The following is a 16,612-nucleotide window of genomic DNA, read 5'->3' on the forward strand; positions in this document are numbered from 1 at the left end:
ATTTCTGTTGTGCCAGGTCTTCACCACGGTCATAGTGGTCTGTTTATCAAGGCTATTTCAGCATTAAATTGATGCTCAGAGAGTCATTTGTATCCTTTGTGTTGTAGTGTCAGTGTTTACAGGCGCACTTATCCTCAGTTTGACTCGGGACACACACACACACATTATAATTCGGCATCGCTAAGCCTCATTTTCTCTCCTTTCTGTATCAAAATCTCCAACTAGCTCCATGGTGACCCAACCCTCCCTGGTTAATGAATCACATTAATTGCAATTAACAAGCTTTTTTTACTTGGCTCAAGCTGAAAATGTTGTTGTGCTTCAAAGCAAACTTTTCTTTCCCTTGATACATAGGGGGCTTCATGTTAGGCATGGCTAGAAGTGATTTGTCATAAACCAGATGCACAGAAGGATAACAAGTTCGTGCCTCTCTGTGCACCAAATGTATAAAGCTAATTGGTAGGTGTTGTTTGGTGTGTGCGTCCACATTTTTTTCACACATAATAAAATGGCGCTATGATGAAGTTAGAGGTGGAGCTTGGATGGGGTAGGTGGTGCACATATGTAAATTATATGTTATATATATTATTATATTATATGTTACATTTGCCCCTCATATTCAAAACGTATCTAAAACCTGTCGCTTTTTCCTCCGCAATATAACAAAGATACGCCCTTTCCTCTGTTGCTCGACTGCTAAAACTCTGACTCAGGCCCTCATTCTCTCCCGTCTTGACTACTGTAACCTCCTGCTGTCCGGCCTTCCTGCCTCTCACCTGTCTCCCCTACAACCTATCCTAAACGCTGCTGCCAGAATCACTCTACTCGTTCCTAAATCTGTCTCAGCGCCTCCCCTGCTGAACTCACTCTCCTCGCTTCCTATCAAATCTCGCATCTCGCACTCAATTCTCCTCCTCACTTTTACAGCCTTACACTCTTCTGCTCCTCCTTAAATCTCAGCCCTAATTTCTCGCTATACACCATCCTGACTCTTGCGTTCTGCTCAAGGATGTCTTCTCTCTACCCCCTTTGTATCTAAAGCCCTCTCCCACCTTAAACCTTTTTCACTGACTGTCCCACACCTCTGGAATGCCCTTCCCCTCAATACCCGACTAGCACCCTCTCTATCCACCGTTAAGAACCACCTTAGGGCACACCTGCTTAAATAAGCTTATGAGTAGCACCGTGGCTAATACTATACACAATACATAAAGCTTGGCCCCCTGCAGACGCACTTACCAGAATTCCCTCCTACTGTCTCTGTACGTTCTCCCCACCAATTAGATTGTAAGCTCCTCAGAGCAGGGACTCCTCTTCCGAAATGTTACTTTTATGTCTGAAGCACTTATTCCAGTGATCTGTTATTTGTATTATTTGTTATGTATATGATTGTCATGTGTATTACTGCTGTGAAGTGCTATGTACATTAATGGCGCTATATAAATAAAGACTTACATACATACATACATACTGTACATACATGTTATATATATTATGTGCGGAATAAATGCATAAAAATGCGCTATCAAGCTTATCATTCCAGTGATCTGTTATTTGTATTATTTGTTATGTATATGATTGTCACGTGTATTACTGCTGTGAAGTGCTATGTACATTAATGGCGCTATATAAATAAAGACTTGCATACATACATACATACATACATACATGTTATATATATTATGTGCGTAATAAATGCATAAAAATGCACTATCAAGCTTATCATGGTGTAAACGTCAAATTCAAGACGACGCAAACATTTATTAGTGCATCCATTTGTATGAACATAGTCGCTCTGCTGACGCTTCATTAGTCAGCCATTGATGTCATTGATAAACTGTGCATTTCATTAATAGCAAGATGATAGGATAATGGTAGTGGAAATATCTTCATAATTTGCTACTTTTCCATTGGGTTTCATTAAGACGTGCTCCATATTAATGTACATTGCAGAGAAGGAGTGGTTCAGTGATAACTCTGATAACAACGACAATGCGTTAGAATCAGGAGAACCTGGTTCACTTCCGGGTATCAGCCCCTTGTGACCTTGGGCAAGTCACTTTATCTCCCTGAGCCTCACAGTGAGTCTGTACAAAGTCCTATGTGCTGCGTACCACGCACTGTACTGTAATTGTCAAGGGCTTTGAGAAGAAAAGCACTATATGAAATAAAGTTATTATATCATTTAACATGACGCACTCCATATAAATACGAATAAGACGTACGTCCAATGTAACATGAACAATTACATACCTACATATGGCACTAACGACTTCAGGTAAGTAAATTAATTTAAAGCAATGCGCCCCTTTCATTTCCTTTTGACAACGCAAGCCTTTATATAGCCGCTGATATATACAGCGGGAGGGAACCTGCTCAGCTGTCTGTCACTGTGGTCAGCAGAATAAAGAGGAGAGAGGCCCTATCAGGGAGGAAACAAATCTGAATTCAGCTATATACTAAAGAATCCCTATGTGAAGCACTCAGAGAGAACCCCTCAAGTACAACATCACTTTTAATTGGTACAAAATATATTTGTAATAATTAAAAGTGATGTTTACTTGAGAAGTTCTCTTTATACAGTATAGTTCTCTATATAGCCCCATAAACTAAAGGTGTTCAGATTCCCCACATTTCCATACACAATTTTGCGCAGAAGTGGTGGGAACGTTTTGGAGCTTTGGAATCCTAATGAACGCCCAGCTCACATGTTATATTATGTAAGGCTTGTTAAGATTTTTCCTGTTTTTTCTCCATGATTAGTAAATGTAGCGCAAACTGCATATTTTGCTTGGTATAGCAAACATTTGAAAGTGAAGCTGCGCTTATAATGCCCGCGACGCGACGTCGCTCAAAAACAAAACCATTGACTCAGTCGATAGGGCTTATAGTAAGCGCGACGGTGACGGAGCGACGTCACGGAAAAAAATTTGGTAGCGGGTTAAATTGGATTTTTCCCAGACTGTCGCCACATGTGACAGTCTCTGACCCAATCAATCTCCCTGTCGCCAGCGACGCCACCGAAAGTTATATTATAAGTTTTGCGGGTGTCGACGGCGACGGGTGACATACGTCATGTCGCCGTCGCGGGCACTTTACGCGCGGCCTGAGAAGCACCCCCTTACAAATGACAAACAATGTTAGATAGGGCGGAGTTGTTGAAGCAGTACAGCGCATGTTTTTTAATCATTCCTAAATCTCAGGAGATTCATTACAGAGCAGCGCTGGGTATTTTCTGCTGGGGACAATTTAAGAAACGAGATAAAGAAAGAAAAAAAAAAAACTTACTGCATATTTCCTTGTCTTGAAAAAGAGACGGCTTTTCTTTTTAAACGCGTGATGAAATGCGCGGTCATTTGCTTTGACCTCCCAGGTGTAACCTGAGAACAGAATGAGGATACATACATTGTCACTGTGTTTGCCGAAGAAGAATGAGGGGCTTTCGCTAAGCAGCTGTAGATGTATCTTTGTCATAACGCCTTCCAAATTGAGTAAGGGATACTCTACTTTGCCCAAAGTCTCTTGATTTTACCCCATTAATCCCGAGCCATATATTTTTCAGCCTGATGAAGAGGCCTGAAGCCTGGAGTCATGCAACTGTCCCACACACACGGTCACTCCTACCAACCATCGTGAGAGCTACTGCACTTATTCCCTCACCTGCTGTCTCTGTAATTCTCCCAACATACCACTTACATTGTAAGATCTCCGGGACAGGGATTTCCTTTCCTATTGTCTGACTTTGTTTGCTGCACTTATTGTAATATAATCCCATGTAATGTGTTGTCTCTTTGTAAAGTGCTGAATACACTGTACTCATACATATACAGTATACATATACATACATATACACGATACATATACATAAATATACACTATACATATACATACATATACACTATACATAGACATATACATACATAAACATGAGTTGAGCCAGAAACATGAGGATCTCTACATAACAATATGTCTTGATAAATTATATCCAGCACTAGAAACCATTCATAAGTAGACACAGGTGGAAGTGCCATAAAAAAGGAGTGAATCTATGGTTCATTGGAGGAGAGTAGAATTGATAAGACAAGACCATTTCCAAAACATAAAGCAGTAATCTCGCCCCAGAAGCCGATATGAGATTAACTCATATAATGTATGTTAGTATCTTGCACCTGTCCTGCTCTTTTGTTTTGTTTTTTGTTTTTGTCTTTTTAGTGTTCAAAATATCTTAATTTCTAGCTTCTGAGGTTACCATGATCACCTTTGGACTGCACTGGCTCGAGCTCCTCCCGGAAAAATGCGAAAGATGGTTAAAATGCCCAAAAATAAAATGGCGATCAGGTTGGACTGGTGCTTTAATACAACTTGGTACATTATATTTCAACCACTGCATGTCTAGATATTTTGCTTAATGACTACTGTTTCTTAATCAATTCTAATTGTCAGAGGGTAATTGCAGCCACTATCAAAATGCACTGTACCTTGCTTCACCAAATAATTCCTAACATCTGACCCTCCAAATGTTCTGTTTAATATGTACAGCTGATCTTACAGGACACAAAAACGTGCAGTGTACCTGCAAAATAGGCACAGTTGGAGGCTACGCAACATCTCATTAGTTTCCACAGTTTTTCATTCAGAGATCAACATAATGTCTTTTTTTCCTACCAGAATCTCCTTCAATTCCATGTGATTCGGTCTTTTGCTTTTCTCTTTGGCTCATTCTCAATGCATTTCAAGAATCTAAAGACAAGTAGAAAAAAACAAAGTGTATCATTTTTCTATGAGAAGGACAATTCAAATGTTGTCAAAATGCAGTATGCATGCTGTAATAGGCTGCGCAGTATGTATTGTAAACCGAGCACTTAAAAGTCCTCTAGGGTAGAATTGATCAAAGTATACAACCATCACAGTAAAAAGATTTTACCGTAATAATGGTGCTCCCGTGTATTAGCAAAAGTTTACTCAATATTTTCTTACCGCAATAAAATATTATCTCTGTATGGTTTTGTTAGTGTAGATAGAATATGGAAATATATACAACAGAAATATGGAATTAACTTAATGGTAAAAATATATATATATATATACACACAAATATAGTATTATACATTACAGCAGGGGGTGGCCAACTCCAGTCCTCAAGGGCCACCAACAGGTCAGGTTTTAAGGATATCCCTGCTTCAGCACATTTGGCAATCAGTGGCTCAGTCAACAACTGAGCCACTGATTGAGCCACCTGTGCTGAAGCAGGGATATCCTTAAAACCTGACCTGTTGGTGGCCCTTGAGGACTGGAATTGGCCACCCCTGCATTATAGCTTCATTGATCTTTATGCATTTCTTCCATAAGGGAGGGTACAATCTTGCTTGTGCTCAAATTATTATAAACGTTTATGTTGCCAAGCTATAGTAATATACCAATAATACAGAAACAAACCAAGCTCATTCGTATTGTGCTGTATTTAAGCACACGTTTATAGACTGTACAAACATGGTCAGCCTACTTATATGAAGAAGAAGAAACAAACAGTTGTTGCAAATGTGGCAGTCAGTAGAATTGTTGAATGTACAAAAATGATCATCAAAGTCTATGGGGCAGTGTTTTAAAACAGGGGTTCTGCAGACATCCCTAAAGGGTTTCCTGCAATTTTTAAGTCATTTGAAAATTGTACCAAATACAGAAGAATTTACACTGCATTTGATCTCAGACACACTATTAGAGAGGGTTGGGGTTCCTTACAATGCATCTGATCTCAGACGCGCTATTAGAGAGGGTTGGGGTTTCTTACAATGCATCTGATCTCAGACGTGCTATTAGAGAGGGTTGGGGTTCCATCCAATGCATCTGATCTCATACGTGCTATTAGAGAGGGTTGGGGTTCCTTCCAATGCATCTGATCTCAGACATACTATTAGAGGGGGTTGGGGTTCCTTACAATGCATCTGATCTCAGACGTGTTATTAGTGAGGGTTGGGGTTCCTTATGAGGCATCTGACCTCAGACACACTATTAGAGAGGGTTGGGGTTCCTTACAATGCATCTGATCTCAGACGTGCTATTAGAGAGGGTTGGGGTTCCTTACAATGCATCTGATCTCAGACACACTATTAGAGAGGGTTGAGGTTCCTTATACTGCACCTGATCTCAGACGTGCTGTTAGAGAGGGTTGGGGTTCCTTACAATGCATCTGATCTCAGACGTGCTATTAGAGAGGGTTGGATTCCCAAAGAATTTCATAATATAATTATAGGGTTCCTTAAAAAAAAAGAATGCTAAAAACACTGCTATAGGGATTCATTTATTAAAATCTCAACTGCAAAACTGCTATAAATATCACACCAGTTTCATTAAAGGAAACTATTGCTTGTAACGGCAGATAACTTAATGTAGACAACCATGCCAACCAAAGTAACATCTCCCTTTGAGCTGTTTGTTGTGGTGTTTTAAATAAACAGTTACGGTCCGGGAAACGTAGAAAAAAGTGTTGATCACGTAACCACCTTTGGGAGACCGGGTCCCCAACAAGCCGTTGTTTGGAATTGTCAGAGGTGTTCAGAAGCTGATAAAATGCACCAAAACATGTTCAATTTGCCACCACGTACACAGCACAAAATCAGTTAAAGTACGTGTAAATATACTGTGGGTTTATACCCAACGTACGTGACTTCTTGTCTAGCGGACAGTCTGAGCTGGTAGTGGAAATGTACTTTTCACATTGATTTCTGGTGGCAGGTTTCCTTTGATGTGGCCAATATGTGTGTCTGCATCAGGCAGGTAGATATACAAGCTTTTTTGCGCCGTTTGCTGACACACAAAAAATATAAATTTGTCCTTGTCCGCCATTTTATTCAGTGGAAAACTAGAAATGTCTTGAGAACCACGGGGTCCCCAGAGGTTGGGGGATTAGTTGCAGGGACCACTTTTGTTTTAGGTAGCACAATTTATTTTCCTAAAAACGAATAGCACATGCATCTCAGACACATGCATCTCAGACACATGCAGCTCAGACACATGCATCTCAGACACATGCAGCTCAGACACATGCAGCTCAGACACATGCAGCTCAGACACATGCAGCTCAGACACATGCAGCTCAGACACATGCAGCTCAGACACATGCAGCTCAGACACATGCATCTCAGACACATGCATCTCAGACACATGCATCTCAGCTTTTAGGGTGATTGAATCTTTCTATGGAGGTAAATTACGCTAACTGGTTTACATTTTTCTGATCAGCTGCTAGGACTAGGAGCCAAAAGCTTTCCCACAGCAAGACGTTGGGGAAGCTGGAAATTTGGCCACAGGCTCTTGAAGCAAGGCAACGAGTGGACAGGGACAAAAAAGGGCGCCAAGGACTTTTGTAAAAGAAAAATAGAAAATAATTTATTGCAAAATGTTTAACTGCAACAATGATAACTTCTCCCATCGGGTGATTCCCGGGCCTCACTTGGTGGGGCCACTAGAGGTATCCCAGAATAGTCTTCTGCTATGTTACGTGTGTGTATCTTCATTGGACCAGTCTGTCCAGTCCTCTGGAAGTCTTCTGGCACTTACTCAACCACAGAGGCACTGTTGTAGCTGCTTCTAAACTGGGTTCCCCTTCAAAAGGTCTTGGACCTCCTGCAGAACAGTTACTTAACTAAACTAACTACGAAAACTAAAAACTCAGATCAAAAATAAAAACTATAAAGGGGAAAGGGCTATTTATACCACGGGACCTACGCCCCTCCCACCCGTTGCTAAGCTAGCTACAGGGAAAGGCACTGGCCAAATGTAATATATTAACCCCATTAGTGACCAGTATAAATTAGTAACCAAAGGCCGGGGGAGTTACACATAAACGAAAATCCTTACTGTAGTTACTATTCAAACCCCATTCCTAATTATTTCATAATCATTATATGAAGTTGAACCCACAAAAATGCCCAGGTATTAATAACACATTTTGAATAGTACATTGTTAATCCCTGTTTCTAAAAGCTTAGCAATCTGTTCCTGCGTCTCCCAATCAACCCATAACCGATGTTTGTGCCTTAACCTCAAAACAAGTCACGACCGCACCTCTCAGATACACAGGGCACCTGTATGTGATGCAAAGCTCCAGCGAGAGCAAGAGAACGGACTCACCTGGCCTCATTCATCCAGTGAGGGTCAGAAATCTTAATCGTTTTGCTGGTCCTCTTTGGTCAGTTGGAAAGGAACAATATTAAAGCCCCAAAGACCTACGAGATACTATATATAAAGAGTGGAAAGGGAGCGAGTTAGTGAGGAGGGCTAAGCTCCACCCTAACTATCTGTACGTAATGAATACACAGCCAGGTGTCCCTTGACAATGTGACAATGTCACTGTTTCTGCACCTGTCCTCTATACAGTGCGGTATGCATGCAATAGGATTCTTATTTTTGCAGTACAAGTTAAACCCTTAATTATACGCTTATTTTTTATTGAATGGCTTCTTAACACAAAAGGCCAAAGCTGTATTCTTCCAAGTGTTATGAAAAGAGAAGTGTTTAGGTTTTACACACAATTAGAAGAAATTGTTATTTGATCACTTAATACCATGGCGCTCCAGGATAATTGGGCAGGTTGGCGTGGGGTTTGGTCCGGACCCACTGTACTCTCTCAGCATGAGTCTATATTTTTGTACACAGCCAAATAAAAAAACATGTAATTGCTTGGGTTAGATATGTAGGTCAGTTATGTGTAGAACCAAAAATGCAACTTTTTAATAACTTAACCGAGCTATACGAACATCTATTGGGGAAGACCACAGAGAGTTCTCCAAGCCCCCAAATGTATTACTCTTTGCACTCATTGTAACCACATTACGCCTCTTAGAGCTACATAGCACAAATATGTCAGAAGCCAATATGGAGCAAAGATTAACTTTTTTAATATGCAGAGTTAGGGCACAATTCAACATACTCTGAAGCGGATGTTCTGGTCCAAAACTTCTATTGACATCAATGGGAGTTTTCAGACAATAACGTCCGCTCCAGAGTATATTGAATCGCGCCCCTAGCAGTGGTGGAACTACCAAAGGTGCAAGCTCACATCCGTGAAACTCTGACCCAGCACTTATTTTAGCAGCATTTCTAAAGGCTCCCCTCGCTTCACACCGCCTTCCCAGGTTCTACCTGTGTTATGGGGCCTTAACCGGAGACAGAGGGAGCCCATCCAGGTGGACCTAATACAGAAGTTAGACCCCACCAGAAGTTGGGCTCAACTTCCGCAATCACCAACAGAGGGGGTTCCCTCTGCTGCTGCGTAAGGACCTGCTCCACAGGTAGGTCCCTGGGAGGAGAGGGGAGACTTTTTGTAGTTTAAATTTGCACCGGGGCCCACTAGTAACTATTTCTGCCCCGGCCTCTGAGAATTTACCACCACTAGTCATTAAATAGTCACAGTGCAGAAACTATTCTTATAATGGAATCGTAGCATACAGTATGTGGCTCTTGTAGTCTTTGTTTTTCACATGTGGAAGAGGGCCAAAGGTTATTTTGTCTAGTCAAATAATGTATGTTGAGTTTTTGCATTCTGTGAGAGATTGTTTTCAATAAAATCTGTGCTGTTGACTTCTATGGAGCTTAGATCTACATGGAGCATAGTATAGTATAGTCTACACTGTATTGTATAGTATAATATTTTATATTATAGTTCAAATCTGTATTTTCTGCTGTAGTATAATAAAGCATAACGGTATAGTATGATGGTACTGTATAGCCAGGAAGTGTGTTTTAAGCAGCAGTGTATAGTATAGTATTGTATAGTGTAGAATGGAGATGTGTCAACACTATCTAGATTCCTAGTTTTAAAAAATGTGTTATCAGCAGCAGTATGCCTGGAATGTCCCTTTGCTAAGGCAGGGGATTAAGACTGGCACTGGTGATGAATATGGTTCTTTTGATTTATATGCATGAAAATGATATCGTCCATTAAGGAATCAGTCCATATAACAAACTCTGTCATTATTGTCAAAACCCAACTAGTTCTCTTCTATCACCTTTGGTTTTCTCATGTATGACAAACAGCAGGTAAAGTCCCTAACGGGGTGAAGTTAGTGTATTCACAGTACTTTCCAATTTATATGGCTGGAGAATCAGAATCTGTAGAGAAGGGAGGAGCGTGTGGTGCCCGGAGGTGGGTCCCATCTCTGTAAGCTCTCCAAACTTAGATAGTACCTCTAATCTCTCATCTACTGGATAAGACCACTGCACAGACACCACAGAGGCACACATCTCCCGGTTGTCCTGCATCCTAATGTAGCAGGGCAGAGCCCAACCATCTGTGGAGATTGATTGGTAGCCAAAACCTGAGTAACTCCACAGCCCAAAGTGGGCAGAGCAGTTGCAGCTCCTTCATGCTATCATTTACTACTTGCACAATAGATGTTTATGCTGAGGTGAAAGTCAGACTAATTACAGTCTGCCATACTAATGGCATTTTGTCATTTGTGTCTCTTGCCAGAGGGGCTAATTTGACCTCTGCCGCACAAGAGAGACCTGCCTTAGATTAGCAATGGATAGGTTAACTCACTGCATGAAAAACTCGGTGTTGCTTCTTTAAGCATGAAGCGCAGTAAAAAGGGTAGCTGCAGGAAATAACCAGATCAAATCGACCATGAGGACGGATGGCTGAAATATGAGGTTTTCATTTTTCTGAGAGGCCGCATCAGTGCCAGGTCCTATTTAGGAGAAATCAGCAGACATTCAGAAATCAGCAATCATACATTCTCCCCATTTCTATGTGAGAGATCACTTAGTGCAGGGGTTCCCAACTCCAGTCTTCAAGACCCCCCCCCCCCCCCCCAAACAGGTCAGGTTTTAAGGCTATCCCTGCTTCAGCACAGGTCAAAGACTGAGCCACTGATTGAGCCACCTGTGCTGAAGCAGTGATATCTTGAAAACCTGACCTGTTGAGGGTTCTTGAGGACAGGAGTTGAGAACCCCTGACACAGTGTAAGAGCCCTCTGAGCTTAAAGAACCCTTCATCAGGAGTAGGCCAGCGGTTTTCATATTCGGTCTATGTAGCAAACTCCAGAATCCAGAACCTCTCTCAACAACTGCAGTTACTGCACATGCAACAAACTGAAACAAGTTGTTACAAAAGTGGCAAACTGATCACATGCCAAATTTAGAGAACTGAATTAAATTCATTAACCGAGTTAGTGGTCATAAAAATAAAAAAAGTTTTTTTTGTTATATATTTGAAGATTTTTTATTTAATGTATAGTTATATTTGTGTTTATTATTTGTTATTGTTGTTTTTGACAATCCTTAGATATAATGTATTTGTTATATATTTTAGTTTGCTGTTTTACAGTGTACTTTTAACTGACCTAGTGGTGATGTCACTATCACCAGACAAGTGGGTGTGGCTTACTTTCTGCCAAGTCACCCTGTATATGTAATGGGAGATGGGAGTTACCCTGTGTGAGCCACTCAGTTAACCCTCTAGGCCCTTTAACCCTTACGCTGCCATAGTAGCCCCCGCAGGGAGGCTACATAACATTAACAGCAAACGTAATATACTGTACATGCATTCCTTTTTTATTTTTTATTTAAATTAATAAAAACAGAGAGGGTGGTGGGAAACTCCTTAATGTTAGGGACAAAATGGTTGGCCTTATCTAAAAACTGTTAGCCTAACTGTCCAATAAGCTCCACCTCTAAAACCTTTAGCCAATAGAACCAGCCCGTAACATAACTAGGAACCTTTCAAATCATGTAACCCTGTCTACTCCACAGGTAGATGTCACCTTAGTCATTCAACCCATCCCCAAGGGGTACATGGGCCACCTCTTTCCTAACCTCACAGGTCTCTTCTTCCCGTGTACAGAGCGTTGCAAACCTCACAGGTCTCTTCTTCATGTGTACAGAGGTTTGCAAACCTCACAGATTTCCTCTTCACATGTAAAAAGCTTTCCAAACATCACAGGTCTCTTCTTCACGGGTATAAGACTCAATCAAAATGTCATGATAACACAGACTGCCCATACTGGAAGTCTGCCTTTGTCTGTCCTTCGAGATTATTAAAAAGGTTCTCTGACCTTTCTTATCTCTGGCCCCTGCCTTGAGTGAAGCATTGTAGTTTTAGTATTATTCGTAATGTTCTGTAATTATATTTTACAGCAAATCCTTATACTACATGATTGTTGGTAATGTGATAAATTTGATATTCATTTGCAGCCTGTTTGTTACAACGGTATTCCAGTAAATGGCTCCAAAGCCACCGTTGAAATGTAGATTTATTAACACCTTCACTGCTGCAATGTGTTGCAGTCCCCTCTGGCAGTGAAGGAGTTAAGATATATATATATATATATATATAGCCATTTGTTTTAGCCATTAAATCCTTTGTATATCAGTATTGCTTGACCTGAAGAAGAGAGGATAACTCTGGAAAGCTTGTCCTATGACATAAATTGTTAGTCCAATAAAAAAGGTATCACTTAATACTGAAGTACTCATTTATTCTGCACTGTCGCAACTGGACTAACACGGCTATTTTCTGCTTTATATATATATATATATATATATATATATATATATATATATATATATATATATGTTCCTTACCGAGTAAATCCAGGATCCCAAGATCACAAGGCAAGAAGGAGACAACACACTCAGGAGGTACAAAAAAAGCGTGTATTCAGTAGAAAAACTGGCACATAAACCCGACGTTTCGGTCCTTGGCACTCTCCTTGGCATTCTCAAGGGAGTGCCTTGAGAAAGGTCCTGTGCCAAGGACCGAAACGTCGGGTTTATGTGCCAGTTTTTCTACTGAATACACGCTTTTTTTGTACCTCCTGAGTGTGCTGTCTCCTTCTTGCCTTGTGATCTTGGGATCCTGGACTTACTCGGTAAGGAACCTATCTATACATTACCTGTATGGGACAAGCACCTATTTCCAGTTTATGTGTGTGCCATCTCCCTATTTTTATATATATATATATACACCGTATTGGCCCTCATATAGTGCTATGATTTATTCCTAAAAATGTCCTTCCGAAAACTGTACTCGCATTATATGCGCAGCCTAACACCTTTTATTTTTCATGTAGAACACCGTCAAAACTTTAGGGTCGTATTATGTGCGAGGCCGTACTATATTCGGGCCAATACGGTATATACCCCAAAAGATACCGACTGTGCAGGTACACCTCTCCCTCCCCCGACGCCCGGATCTGACGACCAAAGACGCAGACGACGGGTGGGAAAGGATCTCAAGTTACGGCCCAAACCAGGGGGGAGCTGATGCTACTAGGGGCCATCAACCTAGAAGAAAATTCAGTTACCTGCTGACAGGGTTGCCAGGTGTCCGGTATTGAACCGGACAGCCCGGTATTTGGTTACCCTGTCCGGTAATAAATGAGAGATAATACCGGACATGTATGTGTCCGTCCGGTATTATGTCTCCGGACTTAGTAACCAATCGTGGGGAGGGATAGAGCAGGGCTGCTGCTGCTAGGGGGCTGGGCAGCTTCCTCCATCCTGATTGGCTGCTGCTGTGTAATTCAGCCAGTATTCAATGGCATGATTCAATATGCAATTTAAAGCTGGATTTTGAAGTCTAAATTTGAATGCTACTGTACTGATAATGACTGGGGTGGGGGTGGGGGGGAGATAATGACAGGGAGGGGGGTTGAGAGAGGGTGAAGGGAGGGAGGGTGAGAGGATGAAGGGAGGGGGGTGAGAGAGGATGAAGGGAGGGGGAGGAGAGAGGATGAAGGGAGGGGGAGGAGAGAGGATGAAGGGAGGGGGGATGAGAGAGGATGAAGGGTGTGGGTGAGAGGACGAGGTGGTAAGAGGATAAGGAGAGAGAGGTTGAGGAGGGGTGCAACAATCTAGGAATTTGTGGGAGGAGCATTAAGATTAGTATTGCTCGCCATGTACAGTATGACAGCAGGTCAGTTATTTATAAATGATCTGACCATTACATCATTTGTTCTAAATTTCACTCCAAGCAGGCACCAATTTGCACCAATTTGCACTATTTCATTTCTATTTCCTAAAACAATCCTCGGAAGGGCGCTCCCTCCCAAGACCCCTCCCCAGATTTTTTACGAAATAGAATATAAATTGGTGCAAATTGGTAAATACTTGGAGTGAAATTTAGAAACAATGCAAATCTCGCCCGAAATGTATGTTTTTTAATTAAAATGTTACTACTAGTGTAGATGATCAGGGGGTCTCCTGAGCTGAAGCGCTTTGATTTCAGCCTCAGCGACCCCCTGCTACTCGAGTTACAGGACCTGGTATGGGGCATCGGGTGCCAGTATCGCCGCCATTTTTAAATCATCCACGGCACGTGACCGGGGGATTTAAAGAATGAAGGAGATACCGGCACCCCATATCTGGGCCTGTAACTCGGGAAGCAGGGGGTCCCCGAGGCTGAGTCAATCCGGTTCAGCTCAGGAGATCCCCTGCTCCCGCACAATATTAATAACAATTATATTAAAGCAGCTTCATTACCTTAGCGCAGCGTTTCCCAGATAGGGTTCCGCGGTGCAGTCCCAGGGGTTCCGCCGATGGACGGGCCACCAGCACTCACTGTGCTGGATTTCCCCCTCAACAAAGCAGTCTGTCTGTAGCTGCAATTTCTCCTTCAGACATTAGATGGCGCTGTGCTGCACAGCTCATGCAGCACCGCGTTTGCCTTGGTGCACGCATGCGTGATAAGGTGAGTGTGAGATTGTATCATGGGGAGGGTGGTGAAAGAGACATGGAGAGGTGGGAGTGGGGTGAAAGAGACATGAGGAGGTGGGGAGGGGGTGAAAGAGAGACGTGGGGAAGGGGTGAAAGAGACATGGGAAGGGGGGGGTGAAAGAGACATGGAGAGGTGGGAGTGGGGTGAAAGAGACATGGAGAGGTGGGGAAGGGGTGAAAGAGAGACGTGGGGAGGAGGTGATAGAGACATGGGAAGGGGGGGGTGAAAGAGACATGGGAAGGGGGGGTGAAAGAGACATGAGAAGGGAGGGTGAAAGAGACATGGGGAAGGGAGGGTGAAAGAGACATGGGGAAGGCAGGATGAAAGAGACACGAGGATGGGAGGATGAAAGAGACACGAGGAAGGGAGGATGAAAGAGACACGAGGAAGGGAGGGTGAAAGAGACATGGGGAAGGGAGGGTGAACTAGAGACATGGGAAGGGAGGGTGAAATAGAGACATGGGGAAGGGAGGGTGAAAGAGACATGGGGAAGGGAGGGTGAAAGAGACATGGGGAAGGGAGGGTGAAATAGCGACATGGGGAAGGGAGGGTGAAATAGAGACATGGGGAAGGGAGGGTGAAATAGAGACATGGGGAAGGGAGGGTGAAATAGAGACATGGGGAAGGGAGGGTGAAATAGAGACATGGGGAAGGGAGGGTGAAAGAGACATGGGGAAGGGAGGGTGAAATAGAGACATGGGGAAGGGAGGGTGAAATAGAGACATGGGGAAGGGAGGGTGAAATAGAGACATGGGGAAGGGAGGGTGAAATAGAGACATGAGGAAGGGAGGGTGAAAGACATGGGGAAGGGAGGGTGAAATAGAGACATGGGGAAGGGAGGGTGAAATAGAGACATGGGGAAGGGAGGGTGAAATAGAGACATGAGGAAGGGAGGGTGAAAGACATGGGGAAGGGAGGGTGAAATACAGATGCAGCCACGAGTATCCGAACACTTTTTTTGAAAATCTGGGGCAATTTCCCAGTAATGCTGCAACATTTCTGTGACATTTCTGCAAACAGACTAATGGCCCATCGGATTAACACAGCGGGTGTCCCTGGCAGTCTCATTCAGTTTGAATGGGACTGCAAGGGACACCCGCTGTGTTAATCCGATGGGGCCATTAGTCTGTCTGCAGAAATGTCACAGCATTACTGGGGTATTGCCCAGATTTTCCCAGGCAAGTGTTCGGATACTCGTGGCTGCATCAGTAGAGACATGGGGAAGGGAGGGTGAAATAGACATGGGGAGGGAGGGTGAAAGTGTGACATGGAGGTGTGAGATATTGGGGGAGGGGAAGAGAGACACTGGGGGGAAGGGGAGACACACTGGGGGAAGGTGAGAGAGACACTGGAGGGAAAGGAGAGACACTGGGGAGGGAGATAGAGACACTGGGGGGAGAAAGTGACACACTGGCTGGAGGGAGAGAGAGACACTGAGGTGAGGGAGAGACACTGGCTGGAGTGAGAGACACTTGGGGGAGGGAGAGACACTGGGGGGGAGGGAGAGACACTGGGGGGAGGGAGAGACATGTGGGGATATTTTAAAAATGTATTGGGGCGGTGGGGGTCTTTTAATAATGATCTTGAACCAAGAAAATGTTTTGCCTGTAGCAGATTTGTTTTTTTGTTTTCCATGTGCTGCGCTATAAATATTTAAGGGGTTCCATTCTGTTTTACAAAATATAAAAGGGTCCCACAACTAAATTTAATTGGGAAACACTGCCTTAGCGGATAGTCGCTAAGACAATTAAGGGGTTAAAGCACAATAGCAGCTTTATTGAGGCCAGAGGGGGTGAGTGAAGCGGGTACTTGGCCTTTCACTCGCCCCCTCTGCCGCCAATAAAGCTGCTGTTGTTCCTTAACCCCTTCATTGCCTTAGCGGTTAGCTGCTAAGGT

At 43.0% G+C, this 16,612-nt stretch overlaps 1 protein-coding gene across 4 annotated transcripts in view; it reads right to left on the bottom strand.

The window, feature by feature from the left end:
• ATP8B3 (ATPase phospholipid transporting 8B3) overlaps positions 1-16,612 on the bottom strand; it is a 133,588-nt gene that overhangs the window by 100,432 nt on the left and 16,544 nt on the right. Inside the window, exons 1-3 of one of the 4 annotated variants that reach the window (XR_012803513.1) lie at positions 8,131-8,292; positions 4,666-4,740; positions 3,289-3,380 (exon numbers count right to left, since the gene is read on the bottom strand). Coding sequence is in view for 3 of the 4 variants with exons in the window: in XM_075611546.1 (XP_075467661.1) it covers positions 3,289-3,380; positions 4,666-4,720 (147 nt within the window). In the remaining variant the exon portion in view is untranslated. Of the gene's footprint in view, positions 1-3,288; positions 3,381-4,665; positions 4,741-6,138; positions 6,184-8,130; positions 8,293-16,612 lie in introns of those variants that run through there. The other 3 variants (XM_075611546.1, XM_075611548.1, XM_075611547.1) reach the window with 3 other exon arrangements.

The sequence above is a fragment of the Ascaphus truei genome, chromosome 8 (assembly GCF_040206685.1).
Source record: "Ascaphus truei isolate aAscTru1 chromosome 8, aAscTru1.hap1, whole genome shotgun sequence".
Lineage (NCBI taxonomy): Eukaryota > Metazoa > Chordata > Amphibia > Anura > Ascaphidae > Ascaphus > Ascaphus truei.